The sequence below is a fragment of the Pocillopora damicornis genome, chromosome 13 (genome assembly GCF_964200805.1).
Source record: "Pocillopora damicornis chromosome 13, jaPocDami1.2, whole genome shotgun sequence".
In the NCBI taxonomy this organism is placed as follows: Eukaryota; Metazoa; Cnidaria; class Anthozoa; order Scleractinia; family Pocilloporidae; genus Pocillopora; species Pocillopora damicornis.
Genome location: NC_142682.1, coordinates 20,105,814 through 20,124,926, shown reverse-complemented (window position 1 = coordinate 20,124,926; position 19,113 = coordinate 20,105,814). Strand labels below are relative to the sequence as shown.

Sequence of the window (19,113 nt, the reverse complement as noted above, 5' to 3'; positions counted from 1 at the left end):
GTCGCCTTTTATGATCATATCCTTAGTGGACATTGTTAAATAAACATTCCTTGTAACGACCTTTTCTGGTAAATGACTTCTCAGAGAAGTTGCCAGCTGAACTTCTACGTCCGTAAATTAGTTCCTTTCATTCGATAATTTTTCTGTTGCCGCTTGTTCAAACTTAACACCAACATCGCATAGATAAGCAGAGATTTAAATTCACTTCTCATTTTCACTCGCTAAGATATATATTTTTAATTTTGAAGCCGTGAGTAAGTTCAATCTCCGTTCTCTTTGTTAGAATCGATAACTTCAAAGACACATTTTCTTCTTCTTTTGTGATATTATTCAAATATTGTAAATTGAGAGAACAATAGAACCACGCGCTTGATAGTGCCACAGGAAGTACCTGGTAAAGCTTTTTGGTTTACTTAGACGACTGCGTGGAGATAACCGTTGCGATTGTGTGGCGATAACGAAGTTGATTACGCCAGAGGTCATGTCGGTTGTCGATATGAACTAAAATAAAGTTACTTTGGAACCTAACGCCCACTAATCCTTGACGTCCGAAGCAAGTTCGCTTGAAGCAGGTCTCTGTGTACCAGGAAACCGTCCCGAGTTTCCGTTCCCGCTGCAAGTGGTCTCTACCGAGCTATTTTCCCCCGTTGTTGTTGCGTTCCCCGCAAAAGTCCAGTTAGTGCGAAAAACCTATCATCACAATTCTGAGGTTACGTTATTATTTCAAAGTCCAGACGGGCAACTTGGAGATTCCCCTGCCACTTTCCCCAGAGAGTTCGCAGTTGGGAACTGATGAAAGGAACGGAGTGTTTCTTTTTCTATCGTTAATCAGTTATCGACTGGAAGAGGTGCAGATTCTGCCTTAATTTGAGCCTCTTTATATTCCCGGCTGATACTTAACATTGAATAGGGTTTGTCCTGCTGGAATCTGATTGGTTAACAAGCTATACCTGTTGCCTGCCCAAATACAACACTTCGTCATAAGATTTTAGGGGCCACGGTTGTTCCCATTACTGATTATTTACTCAGTAATAACAGTCTTATCATATTAAGTTTAGCCACAGACAAAACAGAAACTAAGAATGAAAATGCCTTTTTATCACCTGAACAGGAAGCTGTCCGGAAAGAATCAAGGCTGTAATCTCTTTCATAACATGAAACATTTACTACAAATTTGGTAAATATAAGATAGCGAAAGTTTCCTATGACGGATTTTCGTTATGAGCGCTACATTTAAGATAAACACACAGAACTGTATATACACGGTGTAAACGATAAATGTAATTAAAACAAAAATCGAAAAGCCACTGGAGTTGTGGGAGCAGGAAAGTGATGGATGCCTGGACTGGGCAGTAAATAATATCACAGAAGTTAAGAAAGGAGACTTTGCAAAACTGGAATAAATAAGGAGGAATGAGCCGGCTGCATCTTACGAAGTAATTGCGAGCCAACTCCATAGCCGCGTCTTAAGCACTGACGATAATCATCCAAAGATCGTTATCGAGATAATAGAACAACATGACATGTCTTCAACGGCCAGTAAGACAACGTTGCAGGACCCGCCTACTGATAAAATAGCTCCAGTATCATGCTCCCTTATAACAATTTTAGTTTAACTTAACCTTTTGTGGGAAGGTGTTTATTGTCATGAGCTAACATCAAACCTAGAGATTATTTGCGATTTGTATGTACAAGCCCATCCCAAACGAGACTACAAAACCAAACTACTCTCATGTTTGAGGTGAAAGTTACTTTTTACCACACTGGATGATGTTGCAATGTGCAGTTACTCGGAAATCCTCAACTTATCATCCCGTAAGGTTGTGACCTCAAAAACAAAATTCCTTCAAAGTGAGAATAAGAGATATTACTTCCCACATTTTTATTCACATTCACTTGACCTTAATATCACGTGAGATCGTTCCCTACTTCAGTTTACACTTTAATCTCAATTTATTTACGCTAAGTTTCTCCGATGAGTTTGAAACAGTTAAATGGTGTGTACCCTTACTGCAAAAAATAATTATGCCATGCAAATGGAGAAAATTGTTGACTCTAATGGCTGCGTGTTGAAGACTTCAATTCTGTGAATAAATTTGCAAAACTCCCTGCTGGCTGCTGAGCATTTTCCTCGTTAGTTAGTAAACATTGTATTTTATTACCAGAGATGATATCCGTTAGCTGATGCGTTAAGACATTTTTATCACTGATCATCATTATGAAATGGGTACGCCACTTGCAATAGGGTGATAAATGAAGACAAGGCAATGAATGGTTTAAAGCTATCAAATTAATCACCCAAAGTTTTCTGAGTTTCGTATACCTTTTTTATCAGATTTATATTTGCAGTAGTGAGTTTAATTTCAATTTTTCCATGTTATACAGAAGACTCCACCTGTGTTCCGTGTGTTAGGAGATTAGTTGTCGCCGCTGTCTTCTTCAAACGCACTCTTCCGGCTGGACGACTGAATTTCTTTTTTACCATTCCAATAAACGCCAGGCGGAGCCTTGAGCTCAAGGAGATGTACAACCATGGGTTTATGGCGCTGTTGCCATGACCCAACCAGTAGCAGAGGTACATAGCAAAGGGAGGCAATGGCTGCGTTTCTTTGATCACCTGATACAGCTGAAAGAATTGCGTGGGTAGCCAACACACAGCAAATACAGCGACAACGATGACAAGCATTCTGACCACTTTTCTCTTGGCGATTTCCTGTTGCCTCTGATTTTGTGACAAATAATTCCCAGGAACTTGACGAAACCACAATTTGTGAGCGGTTTTAGCGTACAGGATGGATGTGACACTTAGTGGCAAAAAATATTGGACTACAAACAAGTAAACGAAAATTCCGCCACGAACTGTGGTGCTTTCTTTTCCCAAGATGTCAAAGTTGAAACCGCAAAAGTCCTCCAACGGATCAAAATCCGAAATAATAAGAATTATAGACATTAATAGCATTGAGAGAATCCAGATGATAGGTGCAGCGTACTTTGCCTTACGAATACATTGAAGGGGGCGGAAAGGGTGAAGAATCGCCGTGTATCTGTCGTAAGCCATAAACGCCAGGCACAGTATCGAAGAAGCCGCAGTGACCATTGCAACAAAGTAAAAGCCTCTGCATGTTATTTCTCCAGCCAGATCATGAACTATAAGCCATTTGCCGCCATTGTGTAGGTGAATAACGGAGAAAGGCATTACAACTAGCGTAATTAACAAATCAGCCACCGCCATGTTGACGAACATTGAGCTGGTCATTGATCGCACTTCCGGTTTCTTCCACACGAAGTAGATCAGAAGCGTGTTACCAGCAAAGGCAACGACCATTGTTACCACGTAGATCACGGTCAAAATCACTTTGGCCTCGTCTGTTACCATAGCGAATCTGAATGTAATGTTTTTGTCTGTTATGGAAGCAAGGAAATCGAAATGAGATGAGACTCAGAAGCGAGATTGAAACTAAAAAATCGTTTCAATTACAAATACTTTGAACTTGATTATATATTGTTATCTCTTATCTAGAGACCTTGTGCAACGGTTAGATGCGTTTTAGGAATCGAGGAAGAAGGGAAGCCAAACGTCATTTCGAAGGAGCTCACATACGAATTGCCTTGTTGTTGATTACAAGGGTCAAAATTGAAAAAAGAGAGCCATGAACAGACACTGGCCTTTCTTTCCGGAAAATAAATGTCCGGTTTTGTGAAGCAACTTACATCTACTTTTTTAAATAGAGTAGATTCCGGGGGTGAAAAGTTCATCTTTTCCTCGCTTAGAGAATAAAAGCGGAAACTATTTCTTGTACTTTTCTTTGAAAATTCTCAATTCCGGTAGAAATATATCTGAGGGAATAGCATAAAAAGTAGAACAGAAAAAGTACAATAAATTACTGTCTAACCCAAAAAGAGCTTTCTATCTTTGCAAAATGCTGCACAAGAAATCCTTTCACTTAACCTGTAAACGTTTATCAATTTTTGTTGGAAAGTTTGATATATGCGAGTTTTTTATGTGTCCATTTTAAACAGAAAAAAATTATGAACCATGTTTTTTTCTTAAGAAAAGAAAAGTTCGATTGATATTCATTGTAATTATCTGTTATGTCGGACCTTCATGGACTGTCCATTTATGATTCGCAGGTTTTTAAACGGAACTCACCAGGCCTGTGAAGGCGACACTGATAGTCATCGAAACTTTTTGTTATTAACAGGATGAAATAAGTGTTTAATAATTTTTTGTTCCTACCAGCTAAATAGGTTATATCGTGAAAAACGTATTTTTTTCTGGTGAAGTACAATGGCATAAATCATTCCGTGTCATCTTTCAGTTTTAACTGTGAATTTCAGAATCATGGAAATTTCTGGAAAACATGATATTCTGAAAATTCAACTGCTTTAACTCCGACTGCAGATCGCTACGAAGAGTGAATCTACACCCATGACGAAATTTGTTTTTCCAATAGCCTTTAATAGTCTCAAACTAACATCAGGGAGTGCCGCTGATGACAGTAATGATATAAGGAGGGCGGAGGGCGGAGGGCGGAGGGCGGAGGGGTGGTGGTCTCTTCATTTGTTGTTGTTGTTTTTTTTTTCGTTTTATGCTATGCATTTAACACATTTTTTTTTAAAGAAAGGAATAAGTTTTCTTTAATTTCATAATTTGTTAGCCGCGTCCTGATTCTAGTGGCCCAAGACTGATGAACCCTGATGAACTACTAAGCTTAATCTTGATCACTTCTCTTTGTAAACATTTCAAAATGATTTTCTATGAATATTAATGCGGGTCTCGATTGCATCTCTTCTTGACAGCCGGACAGGAATATCGAACATAAATGTTTGCATGTGGGAGTTTTCAAATGGATCTCAAGTCCAACATGCCTCATATTAATTCTCAAAGCACACACAACACGGGCTTACGTCTTCCGCTTTGAAAGTCACAAAAAAACTAATTAAAGGTTAAGAAGCTATTTGGCTTCGAAGCAAGCCAAATAGCTTCTTAATGGTCGATGTGTGTTGGATTAAGTAGAGGCATAGTATTTTTTATGAATATTATCCATAATGTATTTAATCTAGGGATAATTATTCATTTACCATCGAATTAGGACATGTCATTTCATTTACAGTCCATTCCTATAATTTAAACCAATTTTTGCTTTGGATCCCCTCGATGATTTGAGTTAAAAAAAAAAAAAAACAAAAACAAAAAGGAAACCCTCTTTACGAGCGGAGATCCAAGATTAACTCAAAAAGGAGATTTTGCACTTTCTCGAGTCTTAAGGCAGGTGCTCCGTATTTTAAAACTCACTTTAGTAAGAAATTAGCCACGTGGTCTCACAATAGGGTGACGAACCAAAGAGAAAGTTGCCTTCGGTGGAATGAAGAATTTTAATAATAATACAGTATTTATATAGCGCTATTTCTATTGCTATATTCAATAGCGCTTTACAATTCATTTATAACAATTAACATTTTATATGATCAAAGGCACTTTACAATTAGTGTCTCTTCCACCCATCCCACCCCAGGGGAGGACATCCACCACACAGTAATCTCGTGCGTGGGAAATTAACGTCTCTTACCCCAACCCTGCAGGAGACGGGGCCTACGGTTTTACGTCCTATCCGAGAAGACGAAGCAATGTGAGTAAAGCGTCTTGCTTAAGGACACAACGTCATGCCCCAGCCAGGACTTGAACCCGGGCCGTCGGACCCAGACTCCAGCACACTGACCACTGGACTACTCACGCCTCACAATGTAGGAAAATGTAGGAAAATGAATGAAATATGGGGAAATTGCGAAATTATGTTCTATGCATGTCATTCTACTTCTTTGTGAATTTGTCGGTTTGTTCTTGATCACGAGCAGCTGTGAGTCAATGACAGACCTTCAGTGGGTTCTATTAATTCGACAAAAAATAATGCACTGTACAAATAACACGCAATTAAGTTTGATTTAAAAAAAATGATAATTTAACTTTAAGTCAATGGCGTCTTGTAACGTAGGGCTTGTTATTTAAAATTCTCAGATGGTTGACCGTAACAGCAAACAGAAAGTGGAGACAAATTCCTCATAAATTTGTTTCCCAACAGTGTGTTTTCATGGCCACCACAATCGTAAGAAAGCGTACGTCACATTTCGGATCACTTTAATGTCAAAATTCCGTTATGGAACCGTCACCTTCAGATCAATTTTCTTTTTCCTCATAGCCTTCCTATCGTTGTTTAATTGCATGCAAATTATCTCACGTAGTTTTGGCAGGTCCATGACTATGAAATAATGAGACGGCTCCGCAACGCGCGCTGTCATGCTGAAATAGCGGACGATGAATTAACTTTATTTTCAAAGGAATATATGCTTAAAGCGAAGCAACCACAGGAGTAAAGTTCGCGTCAGAACCAAAACTATAAATTCATGTAAAATTATCTTTGTGCCATATTTGTTTTCATTAATGGTTATCCGACATCGATTTGTCGATTTTGTCGTTCGATAAAACGCGGTAGTTTAACGTCCCTCAAGACAGTGCCTAAGTAAATACTTGTTTAATCTGTAGTCAACTTTGGCCTCCATGTTTCAAGGTGCAGTACATTTCCTCAAGAGTCTCTATCAGCATAACTGTTGATAAAATAGTTCAATTATTTGATGGATGGTGAATTGACAGGGGTTAGGTATAGCGCTTTGACGCGACGCTTTGCAGCTTTACATTTCCTAAATATTTAAGTTTAGGAACAGAGGCTCTTTTTTCAGTTTTCTTTAAGGTCATGTCGCACTGATATAAAAAGAAGCGGCCAGAATAAATTTTTTGCGCGGCGCTATACAATAATATAAGTATAGGAAATGCTTTTTTGAAAAATCATCTTCAAAACCAACATTTGCGAAATAATTTGACACTGAACAATTAAGACCACCCAATTATTTATCTTTAGCTTTTTTGAAGACAAAAACGTATGGAAAGTTTCTCTGTTTTTGCTCAGGTGCAAAAGAGAAAACTTGGTGAGAACGAAAGCTAATTCAATAAAAAAAAATTCTGCTTTAACACTCTTTCGTTCAGATGCAGAATAATCTATCTTACAAGAGACATTAAATTTAAACAAGCCTTGTTTAAATTGTTTTGTTTTGTTTTGTTTTTTTTTTTGTATTGCGCCAATTTATGCCTTCACCGCTAAAACTCGTGAATGAGTGTTGGAATAAACTTGGAGCATAGGCACCAGCTCAGCTTAGCCTAGGCGAAATATTGCAAGTCTCCATAGTTAGAGTGGCAGAATGTAGAGTGTAGCATTTAACGCTTTCCAAACTATTTTGTATTTTCCAAAATAGCATTTTCCGTGAAAAACGGACCTTTTAGGCATATTTCTCATATCGATTCCGCAAAATATCGTGCTTTTTTCAGACAAAGTGAAATGTTGGCTTCAAAGCAGCACTATTAAGGCAAAAAAGACGGAAATTTCTCCTATGTAATAAATGCAAAATGCTTTAGTTTTTACGGATTAAGAAAATGTGTTGCTTCAAAAGAGCACATGACATTTTGTATAATTCACCGGAAAGCTATAGGTAGGTGCATTTTACTCATACAAATATTCAATTTTTTACTGCGCTTGTTGTTAAATCTGGTCAAAGTGCACATGATGCTCTGCACGTTTAAGAATGGAACAATAAAGTCTTTGATTTTAACCTTTGATATGTTTAAGCGGTTTTTTTCATTTTCATTTGACATGGTATCACGAACTGTATAATGCAGAAATTGTGCATGGTTTGACGTCCAATGCTGCAGAAATTCTGCATGGTGTGGCGTCTCACTGCTGCAGAAATTCTGCAAGGTACGACGTTAAATGCTGCAGAAATTCTGCAAAGTTTGATGGCCCAAGCGTGCAAAAATTCTGCACGCCTTAACGTCCAGTACTGCAGAAATTCTGCATGGTATGGCGTCCAATGATGCAGAAATTATGCAAGGTTCGGCGTCCAGTGCTGCAGAAATTCTGCACGCCTTGACGTCCAGTGCTGCAGAAATACTGCACGTCTTGACGTCCAGTGCTGCAAGAATTCTGCACGTCTTGATGTCCAGTGCTGCAGAAATTCTGCACGGTATTACGCCTATGGGCGGCCGTCACCACCAAAAATACAAGGATGTCGAATAGATCAGCAAATAGAAAGCTGGTCTAATGATTGGCTGCAGGATAGCATAGCTAATAAAGGAATCGCATGGCCAAATTATAGACGGTTTAGTTTTCCTTCATGAAACAGAACACCCCAAACATGAATAGTTTAACCAAATGATAAACGGTCTAGTTGTTTATGTCGAGTTGAAACATGAAATTGTGAAATGGACTAGCTCAATTGCGAATAGCTTAGCACTCATTTGCAATACAGTACGCAAACGGTGTAGCGTTGCGTCAAATGGCTCAGCGTAATGTCGAATGGTACAGTGTACACACATACAGTGTAGCGTTGTGTGAAATGGCTTAGCGCAATGTCGAATAGCACAGTGCCCATACCAAACGGTGTAGCTTGCTTGAAATGGCTCAGGGTAATGTCGAATGGTACAGCGTACATACAAACAGAGTGGCGTTGCGTAAAATGGCTCAGCGTAATGATCGGTTTACGACAGTTAGCACGCGTCGGTGCTTTAATTGCAAACACTACTTTCGGCACACCATGCAAATTAAAGCATTCCGATATCACTTTGATTGAAAAATGTCAAAACTGATATTCTTGATCTGTTTTGACATTTTTCAATCAAAGTGACATCGGAATGCTTTAATTGCAAATACTATTTTTGGCACACCAATTAATGCACTTTGATATCACTTCGATTGAAAAATGTCAAAACAGACCAAGGATATCAGTTTTCTTACCATGGCGTCCAACTCTGCACACAAAGGCACACACAAAATCCAACTTCTCACCTACTCCTGTAATGTTGAAAGAGCCGCTGAATTTAAACTCTCATTGAAAAGTAAGCGCGAGTCAGAAAAGAGAAGAGAGCTCGACAAGCGACATTTAATGCACGTCATAATAATACGTAATACTATAAACATTCAGGCTAACCGAAGCGTGCAAACTGTGGTAAACCGGGAGGCCGGCAAACCATGGTAGAATTAAATCTTGTTGCTATTTCAATTAACGCTTTCATGAACGACTACGAATAAATGTAATACCAGCAGGGAAAAAAGAGAACAAACTTACTGAAAAGTTACGAATTGACTCTGTTTTACTGCAAGGCGAAGTGAAGACTCTTCAACACAGCGACTATACCATGTGGTGGTTTCGCGCCAATCTCTACATTCGATGACGTCATGCCCTCCAGTAGATCGCTGTTCAATTTGGGGTTGGTATTTTCGGTGGTTTCGGCGAGATAGCCCTCACGTCACGCCACGAGCAAGCTCGACGATTCGCCACAACAGCGAAATATTTCATGTAATGCTAAGCAATTTAATGTTGAGCTAGAGCGTCTGATGTTCTGCAAAGCTATTCGACGTTACGCTATACCGTTTGTGTGTACGCTGTACCACTCGACATTACGCTGATCCATTTCACGCAACGCTACACTGTTTGTATGTACGCTGTACCATTCAACATTACGCTGAGCCATTTCACGCAACGCTACACCGTTTGTGCGTACGCTGTGCTATTCGACATTACCCTGAGTCATTTCAAGCAACGCTACACCGTTTAGTATGTGCACTGTGCTATTCGACATTGCGCAAAGCCATTTCCGAATGACTCAACGCTACACCGTATGTGTGTACACTGTACCATAGGACATTACGTTGAGGCATTTGACGCAACGCTGCACCATTTGTGTACTGTATTGCAAATGAGTGCTAAGCTATTCGCAATTGAGCTAGTCCATTTCACAATTTCATCTTCCAACTCGACATAGGTAACTAGACTGTTCATCATTTGGCTAAACTATTCATGTTAAGGGTGTTCTGTTTCGTGAAGGAAAACTAAACCGTCTATAATTTGGCCATGCCATTCCTTTATTAGCTATGCTATCCTGCAGCAGATCCTTAGACCAGCTTTGTATTTGCTGATCTATTCGACATCCATGTATTTTTGGTGGTGACGGCCGCCCATAGATGTAAAACCCACAAATATTTGATAACAGCACGTTTTAGGCTAATTTTGCTGTTGCGAAAATTGATACGATGCATAATTCACTTCGGTTGAATTACACTTCGGTAAAAATTAGTGAATTATTTCTGATTTCTGGAAATCCGTCGTTGTTTTCAATGTAGTACCCAGCCAAAACCAGAAGGCGCCCTCACAACGGCTTTGTGGAGTGGGTCTGCAGTACATTATCCTTTTCACTGGTTTGTGACTTATTAGGTAACATTGCACGGTTTGATTTTTCTTATCCTAGAAACAGTTGCAGCTGACAGAGAGAGGGGATTGTTTTTCCTAGAAGCTTGTTTTTGCCCTTTAATTGAGATACACATGTGGCATAATTACCTACTGTAAACATTGGTGGAGATATTAATTAAAATCTGTGATACTGTTAATTTAGTTTTCCTCTGAATAGTGAACGGTTTAAAGTTCTCATTAGAAGGTTGAGCATTAATTTCCCTGTGGTCTTTCGCAAGACAGTACAAGATTTAAATGATATATTTGCTCTATTTATCACATACAAATCTTTTAAAATAGGTCAAAGGACTGAAATTGTGACGAGTTAATATATTTTGGCTGTAGTAGATTGCTTATTTGCTGTATAACAAACTTCAATTTTATTAAATTAATGATATTTTTCATTCAGTTTTTGTATCTGATCATAAAATAAAGTGATATGACTTAAATTGCATGTTGTATTGCTTACTTTTTTAACATTTTAATATTCGAATTTTATCATGTGGCATTAAGTCATGTGCTATTTTAGGTACATAATTTCTGTTGAAAGTTAATTGACAGAATATTTGTGGCATCTGTTATTGAGTGGTTGGAGAAAGACTGTTATATTCCTGTATACATGAGTGAATTTCTGCAACATCTAGTGAATGAGAGGATGCAGAATTTCAGAAAACATCCAGCTGTATGAGTGTTTCTGTGACATTTAGTGTATGAGTGCTCGCAGACTTTCTGCGATACCTTGTGAATGAGTTGTTGCAGAATTTCTGCAACATCTAGTGTATGAGTGGTCGCAGAACTTCTGCGACACCTGATGAATGAGTGGTTGCAGAATTTCTGCGACACGCAGTGAATGAGTGGTTGCAGAATTTCTGCAATTTCTGCAGGCTAATTTAGGAAGTAGACCTCATAACAAGAAAATCCGGCTGAGAAACTAAACTATATTTCAGCTATCGTCAGTGACATTGTTCAGTTTAAAATGCTAGTAAAATGAGCACAGATGGGGAGAGGTTTAAGTTTTGAAAATACTGTGTGATAATCACCAGAGCTCGATAAATGAAATGACGCTTATCTCATGTGACATGATGGCTGAACAATACAGAAGTGAAAAAGACGCATGTACAGGTAAAAGATAGTAGATAGAAGATAGCTTTGTTAGAAATCCATTACAACCAAAAGGTTGGATTACGGACTGTACAAATATTTTATTAATACTAAATACAAAAAAGAACAAAAAAAACTAAATAAAAAAGGCTAAAAAATACTACACATGCATATTAAAATTCATGAACGGAAGAGCAAAAATACTATTGATATATATCATTATATAAATTGTACTTAGTGAAATTTAAGAAATAGCCGCATTATACATGATAAAACTATTCTTCAGCCTATTTGTTCTGCAAAAAGGTACGTTAAAAGCGCACTTTCTCCTTAAGGTTACGGTACTAAGATTACATGACGGCAAAAGGCCGTGTAATTTGTGGCAGGTGTTGTCTTTGAACTCACTGAATAGGCGCTCCGTCAGCAATTGGCGCCGTTGGCGGAGGGTAGTAATATTGTACTCTGTAAGAGCTAGCGCGGTTGAGTACGGTTGAGCACGGTTGAGCACGGTTGAACCGTGCGAAGGAAAAGCGCTTCTATCAAGCGACAATGCCTACATAGATGATAATAAAACTGACCTAAAAGCCTCCTCGTGATCTGTGTACATGTTAAGTTGGAGATTCGCGCAGGATACCCCTGTATATAACAACTTTATTTAAATAATAACATATAACATATTATTATTAAAAAGGGTTATAGAAGGGAGGAACTTAATCCTCATTGTAAACTATACCCCAGATATAAAAATTTAATACTATGCAATATACATATACATACTGAAACATTTTACATACAGGCACATATCTATATAAATATAAAATCTAAATAAAGAAGACATATCTAAGATAACTATTTTGTTTAAGATTATAACTAAATAATGTATAATACATAGAATAATTTAATTTTTAGTCATAGGCCTAGTTAAAAAATGTTGATTTAAGAGCTTTCTTAAAAGCATTAATTGAGTCAAGTTCAACTACTGATGACGGTAAACTGTTCCATGTGTCGATATGTCTGTGCCAAAAAGAGTACTTAAAGATGTCTGTACGGCTAAATGGTTTATATAGTTTAAACTGATGACTTTTTCTTGATTGCCTGTTACTGAAGGATATGTAATTATTAGTGTTTACAGAAGAGTGTCCTTTAATGAACTTAAAAAGCTGAACCAAACTAAGAAACTCTCTGCGCTGAACTAGTGTCGCTAGTTTCAAGGATTTCAGTCGGTCTTCATACGGAGTGTCTTTATCAATGATCCATCTTGTAACGTTCCTTTGCACGCATTCAAGTTTTTCAATGAGATATGCTTGGTGAGGATTCCACGCTTGACAAGCGTACTCGAGTATTGGACGGATCATGGATCTATAACCAGTAAATAGAGCCCTAGAGTGAGATCCAAATGTCCGCTTGAGTAAGCCCAATAATCTGTTCGATCTTGCAACAACAGACAGTACGTGGGGTTTCCAAGATAAATCACTGGAAAGAACTACCCCAAGATGTTTGTGTGTAGATACTTGGGTAAGTAGCTTGCTATTAATAGAATAGTTGCACGGAGAGGGAGTTCTAGCCCTGGTGAACTTCACGGACTCGCATTTGTCAGCATCTGTAACTGTAGGGTTAGTTCATTGGTAAGCTAGCGGAAGTTGTTTCAGGGGCGCTGCTCCGAGTCGCCGATTTTGGGCTTACTCCGCTATGAGAAACGAAACTGGAGGGGCTTCTAGCCATTGTAAAGACACAAAAAATTAGTCTAAAACAGCATAACATGTGGCCGTGCAGCGTTAAAATGACACAGGTTTATCAACACAGGTAACAAAATGACTCTCACAAAAACAGACAGAACTGCGCAAACCATGCATAGAGCTGCGATCTCTAGCCGTTTGGTCGCTAGCGGAGACGAAAGACATTTTGCTCTAACAGACTTAAAAAAGAAATTCATTGAAAATAATAGGTGGTGACCTACCAAGATTCTGATGTTGACAATAGACAACCAACAGTCCACCGTCGATCGCAGCAAAGATCATTCGTAGTTTAGTCACGACTTATTACTCATCCGAGAGAGAATTTTGATTTTAAGATTAAATCTCAGACTCTTCACGGGCATCTGTAATTTATATGTGATGGATCTGATAGGAAACAAGACAACGCTTAAGAAGACATTTTAAGCTCAAGTAAAATTCATAACTGTAAAAAGTCCACCTCTCTGCGCTAGCGAGATGATAGTTGGCTAATCTTGTGGGAAGGAATTCCCTAAACAGCCCTCTTAATCTCAACAAATGCAAGAAAACTTATCGCTCATAGATGGAACGAATAAAATTTGGTTTCACATCACTATTTAAGCATCATAAATCAAAACAAGGTTTAATCATTACCGTGATCAATTTTTAACTCAGCTACATTGGGTGGGTTAAAAGACCTTAATGGATTACAAATCTAATTAACATCGGTTCGGAAAAACAAACATCGCATTTATGTCTGTAATGAAGACTCTTGTTGTTTTTCAGAACAAGGGAAAAGCATAGAGCCGGAATTTGTTCAGAGATGTCATCCCACTTTTCTCATACTTTACACCCTAACGTTAACCTTTATGTGTCATGCATCATTAATAGATCCATTTGATCCACAATTCCCTATATTTAATGCTTATCTGTACATTAGTAAATTTGAAGTTTCCAAGAAATCTCGCTTTCAAGTGCTTGAATTTTTCAGAGGCCAAAACACTTCTCAACTGGCTACGAACAAAAAACGAACCCACAGTTAGTTGCCCATTGAGAAAAAGACATTTTGTATTTTGAAGGTCATAGAGGTTTGGCGAGTAGAGAAACTTTGATCAGACACAATGCACTTGTCTTACTTTTCGTGTTAAAAGAAATAAAAACAGACAAAGTATAATTTTATTATCACGACTTTTAGACGCATTAAGCCGATAATAAATAATAAAACCATGTCATCAAAATAAACAGGTTTCATCTGGTAATTTTTGTAAGGAAAGGCTGTTCGTGATGTAACCAACTCTAGAGCTTCCGCAAGCCAACCTCTTAAAGTTTGACCGAACAGTCGACCGATACTTACAAAATTATTCCCTGATCTGAAAGCTTGAGTAGTAATGCCTATGAACTTCCTCACGCTGCTCCACTTTAGATCTCCAATTTTTCTGTTACGTTATACGCCTGATGATAAACACTCGCCCTACTCCACCATAGCTTTGTATAGCAAGATGAATCACACTCATTTTGATGAGTTCTTACCTACGTTCAATTGGAGGACAAACTTCTCGTTGGCGTCCCGATTATCAATACTTAAGCAAATACAAGTTGCCGTGGGTCACTTCAATAATAACTCACATCAGTGTCACACTGGGCTTTGCTTTGTGTGGCACGTTTCAGTTCTTACCACCTTCGTCTCATCCACGAAGATGTGGAAAACCTGAAATGACGAATTGTTGTTGTTGGCACTGGCCATCAACAAATTTCTTTCCTCTTTTCCCAAGATATAAAAATTATTGGACGCATAAATCAGTCAAAAACGTTTCTGACATTTGGAAAAAGATTTAAGCCATTTTTTACGAAGGCGGAACAAATGAAATATTATAATATTATAACCAGGTGAGGACTCGAACCTCAGTTCTTTTTTTTTTTCCAAGTGTAATTAAAAGAGTGAAAAGTCGACTGTATACAGAACGAAACCGATCCTGTCGTCCTCTTCTCTTAAAACCTGGTTTGTCATCTAGCGGCAAGTGATGGAAAATGACCAAAAGTAATATCTTGAGAAAGAAAAGTAAATATTTCTAGATTAAAATATCTTCTGCCTTAAACAATCTCCCGATTCAAGACACTTTCGATGCGCTGATGAAGCAACATTGACAGGATGGTTTACCGTCAAGTCGCCCGAGAGTCATCTCGCCCGAAGTCATATCGCCCGAAGTCATATCGCCCGAAACCTGACTCATGTTGCCCGAAATTTTAGCTATGTCGCCCGAAAAAAAAAGTCAAGTCGCCCGAAGAAACAAATACTAAAAGATCTGAATTTCAGACTGTTAATAGGCAATAACGTTGAGAAATTTTTATCACTGAAGCGCTCTTTGTTTCCGACAACACCATGAAGATTCTTAAAGTGTCGTTCGTTCCTAACAACAAAGAGAAACGTTGTTCGTTGCCAACAAAAAAAATCCAGCGTTGTTCGTTTGGTATGCAACCGTTTCTTACTCACGAACGTTTCGTAAGCTTGAGAAACTCATTATTGATTTCTAACAATACCATCAAGACTTTGACTACACAGATATCGATCGTATGCTCGGAATAGAAATATGTATGAGTAACGATTCTAAAAGCGTTGTTCGTTTCTAACAACAAAGGGAATCGTTCTCCGTTTCTAACAAAAAAATGAAGCGTTGTTCGTTTGGTATGTACTCGTTTCTTACTACTAATCCACGACGCGTGACGATTCAAGCATGGTGATCGCTATGTAAAATTCAACCAAAACACCTTGATGACATCTTTCTTTCAAATTTTTACAGTTTCAACTTCAAATTACGTCAATCTTGGTAATTTCATTTTCTAATCTTTCTTCCTATATTTTTATGATTGCATGGTAGCATACCGTACCCTCGTTTTGTTATACAAATTACTGAAAATATATTTACTTGTTCTATGCCGCTATTTTTGCGTGCAGAATGCCTTCGCAATCACTATGGATATTTTCTAAAGACTTATCAGTTTTCAAAATAACTGAAAAATGTTCAAATTATTATCATTTTTTATTTCGCATGTATTGCGTGGTAACACGGTTTTCGCTAAGACTTTTTTGTGATCAGAGTTTTGGAAAATATATTTACATGGCTAATTTGTTGTCACAGCGGATTAAAGTGGGTGTCTTATGTAGCTTTTCTGATCTGTCAGTTCCCAACTGAGAGTTCGCAGTTGGGAACTGATGAAAGGAATGGAGTGTTTCTTTTTCTATCGTCAATCAGTTATCAGTTGGAAGAGGTGCAGATTCTGCCTTAATTTGAGCCTCTTTATGTTCCCGGCTGATACTTAACATTGAATAGGGTTTGTCCTGTTGGAATTTGATTGGTTAACAAGCTTCACCTGTTCATATACAAGCACTCCGTCAAAAGATTTTAGGGGCCACGGTTGTTCCCTTTACTGATTTTTTACTCAGTAATAACAGTCTTATCATATTTAGTTTAGCCACAGACAAAACAGAAACTAAAGATGAAAATGCCTTTTTATCACCTGAGCAGGAAGCTGTCCGGAAAGAATCAAGGCTGTAATCTCTTTCATAACATGAAACACTTAATGCAAATTTGGTAAATGTAAGATAGCGAAAGTTTCCTATAACTGATTTGCGTTATGAGCGCTACATTTAAGATAAACACACAGAACTGTATATACACGGTGTAAACGATAAATGTAATTTAAACAAAAATCGAAAAGTCGTTGGTGTTGTGAGAGCAGGAAAGTGATGGATGCCTGGACTGGGCAGTAAATAATATCACAGGAGTTAAGAAAGGAGACTTTGCAAAACTGGAATAAATAAGGAGGAATCAGCCGGCTGCATGTTACGAAGTAATTGCGAGCCAACTCCATAGTCGCGTCTTAAGCACTGACGATAATCATCTAAGATGTTGTTGGTTATAGAACTTCAATTTACCGACAAAAACCGGTCGATGTTCCTTCGTGTTTCAGGTGGCGCTGATCAATTGAATTAGTATGCCGCTTTTGCAAACATAATTGTGCTTTTTATTTCATTATAACGGTTTTGAAAAGACCTTTGCACTAGCATTAATTCATGACAGGCAAGTAAAGTAAAAGTGAACCTATCGGACAAATACATCGTATCTATATCTACTTGTAGTCGAGTATGCTGAGTGCCTGGCCCACAGATCTTCATGAACGTTTTGCTTTTCATAAATGCTTTTGTTCGTAAATAACCCCTGTTCCCTATGCAATAATGCACTGGGATTGCATGTGTTAAAGGAAAGACGCTTCAACGCCCAGTTCTCTTTTGTTGTTGTTCTTCTCCTTCTGAGCGAAATTTCGACACCACGTTGTCTTTCGACGCCGTCAAAGTATAAATTTCAAGTTTGGAGTGTTGTTATAAAGCAAATCTTTCATAATTCACGATAGTTAGAAAATGGTTACGGCGTCAACAGAGGTAAATTCTGTTTATATTATTCCTATTATTCGCAATAATTAAAAAAAATCGCTTGTCACACTTTCCTATGCCACCAAAGGATATTCAGATTCAGGAGAGCTTGGGGGCGTTTATTTCGTTCTATAGGCGAGACTAAGTGTCTAAATGTGGACAATTTGGATGACCTGTAGGAGAAAGCGAAGATAGGTATAAGCTTATGCTATTTGTTATTCCAATCTTTCATAATAGCAATAGTTAAATGAAAAACAAAGGAAAATTTGGGGGCATTTTGACAAAGAGCGAGACTTAAATTTCGCACCGGTTTACTCCAGTTTGGATAATAACATCGCTAGTAAGTTTTCCGCGATACACTGAAGAAACAAACAGCTGAGCACCGAGTTTTTTCACCGATGGTCTTATCACATTTTGACGTCCTCTGTGATCTGTTACTGTACAGAGCAACAACAACATGCTTGTTTGATTTGATAATTAAAAAAAGAAAACAATGGTGGGTCATCAATGCGTCTGCCTCCAAAAGATCGCGACCACAGACAATCAAAATGCGTGCATATTTCAGCATTTCATGGACTGAAACGGTGATAATTTAGTTCAACTACCTGACATATCCAATTACTCTTTTGGGCACAAAACTGAAGGAGGGAGAGAGAGAGAGACGTTTTAACTTCTTTAATGTCATTGGTGGAACTTTTATTTTTCTACAGATTAATCTTTATAATCTTTACTCACCCCTTCGTTAAAACAAAACTAAAAAATTATACCGCAACTAAATGTTTTGACAACAAATAAAAAAAGGAACTCACAAGAGTGGCAATTAATAATAGGAATATACGAGGCTTACGCCTGAAAATATTGATTTGCATTCATTACGTATGAATGGAAGTTTTTTTTACGAAGACGAGGCTAAAAGCTATCATTATCCAACTGCACAAAGTAGAGTACAAATAACAGGCGAATAGACTACAAATATCCTGCGATATTGTACGGTTATTTGGACAGTTGGTTATTTTGAATAATAAAAAAACTTGCTTAACCAGTCGGCTGCGCGTTACGCTCCACTATCCGCTTTCTTTTCCCGCCCTTTAAAAATTTAACAGAAAGACCGTTGGATAATAAATAACTTATCAGACATTTTAGTGTATAGTATCGCTGGGTATTTTCAATAGTTATTTGTAAACTCGGAAAAATACTCAGCGATACTACACACCAAAACGTGTAATAAGATATATTTATCTCTTTGAAAAAATTGCTGCAGAAATTTAGAGAGGTAAGGAAGTTCAGTCAAGACGGTGATAAAGTTTTTTGATGGTTGGAAAGGAGAAAAATGTTCGTGGAGTGACTTAGTTAGTTCGGGTTGTTAAATCAATTAATAATGACGATCAGATTATATAGAAGGCGGTTTTTTTTTCATTGACAAAATTTAGATTGTGAAAAATGTCAAGGCCATGTATCTTAACTTCTTTTAAAATAATTTGAACAATGTGATGAAAAGTTTAATAATGGATAAGAATGTGCGCTTCGATCTCTCAATCC

At 37.9% G+C, this 19,113-nt stretch overlaps 1 protein-coding gene across 1 annotated transcript; it reads right to left on the bottom strand.

Moving 5' to 3' along the window:
• Positions 1-1,259: 1,259 nt before the first annotated feature.
• Positions 1,260-3,376, bottom strand: LOC149035868 (tachykinin-like peptides receptor 86C). The gene has a single exon (XM_089191554.1). The coding sequence runs from the start codon at positions 3,374-3,376 to the stop codon at positions 2,378-2,380; it is 999 nt and encodes a 332-aa protein (XP_089047680.1). The 3' UTR covers positions 1,260-2,377.
• Positions 3,377-19,113: the final 15,737 nt, after the last annotated feature.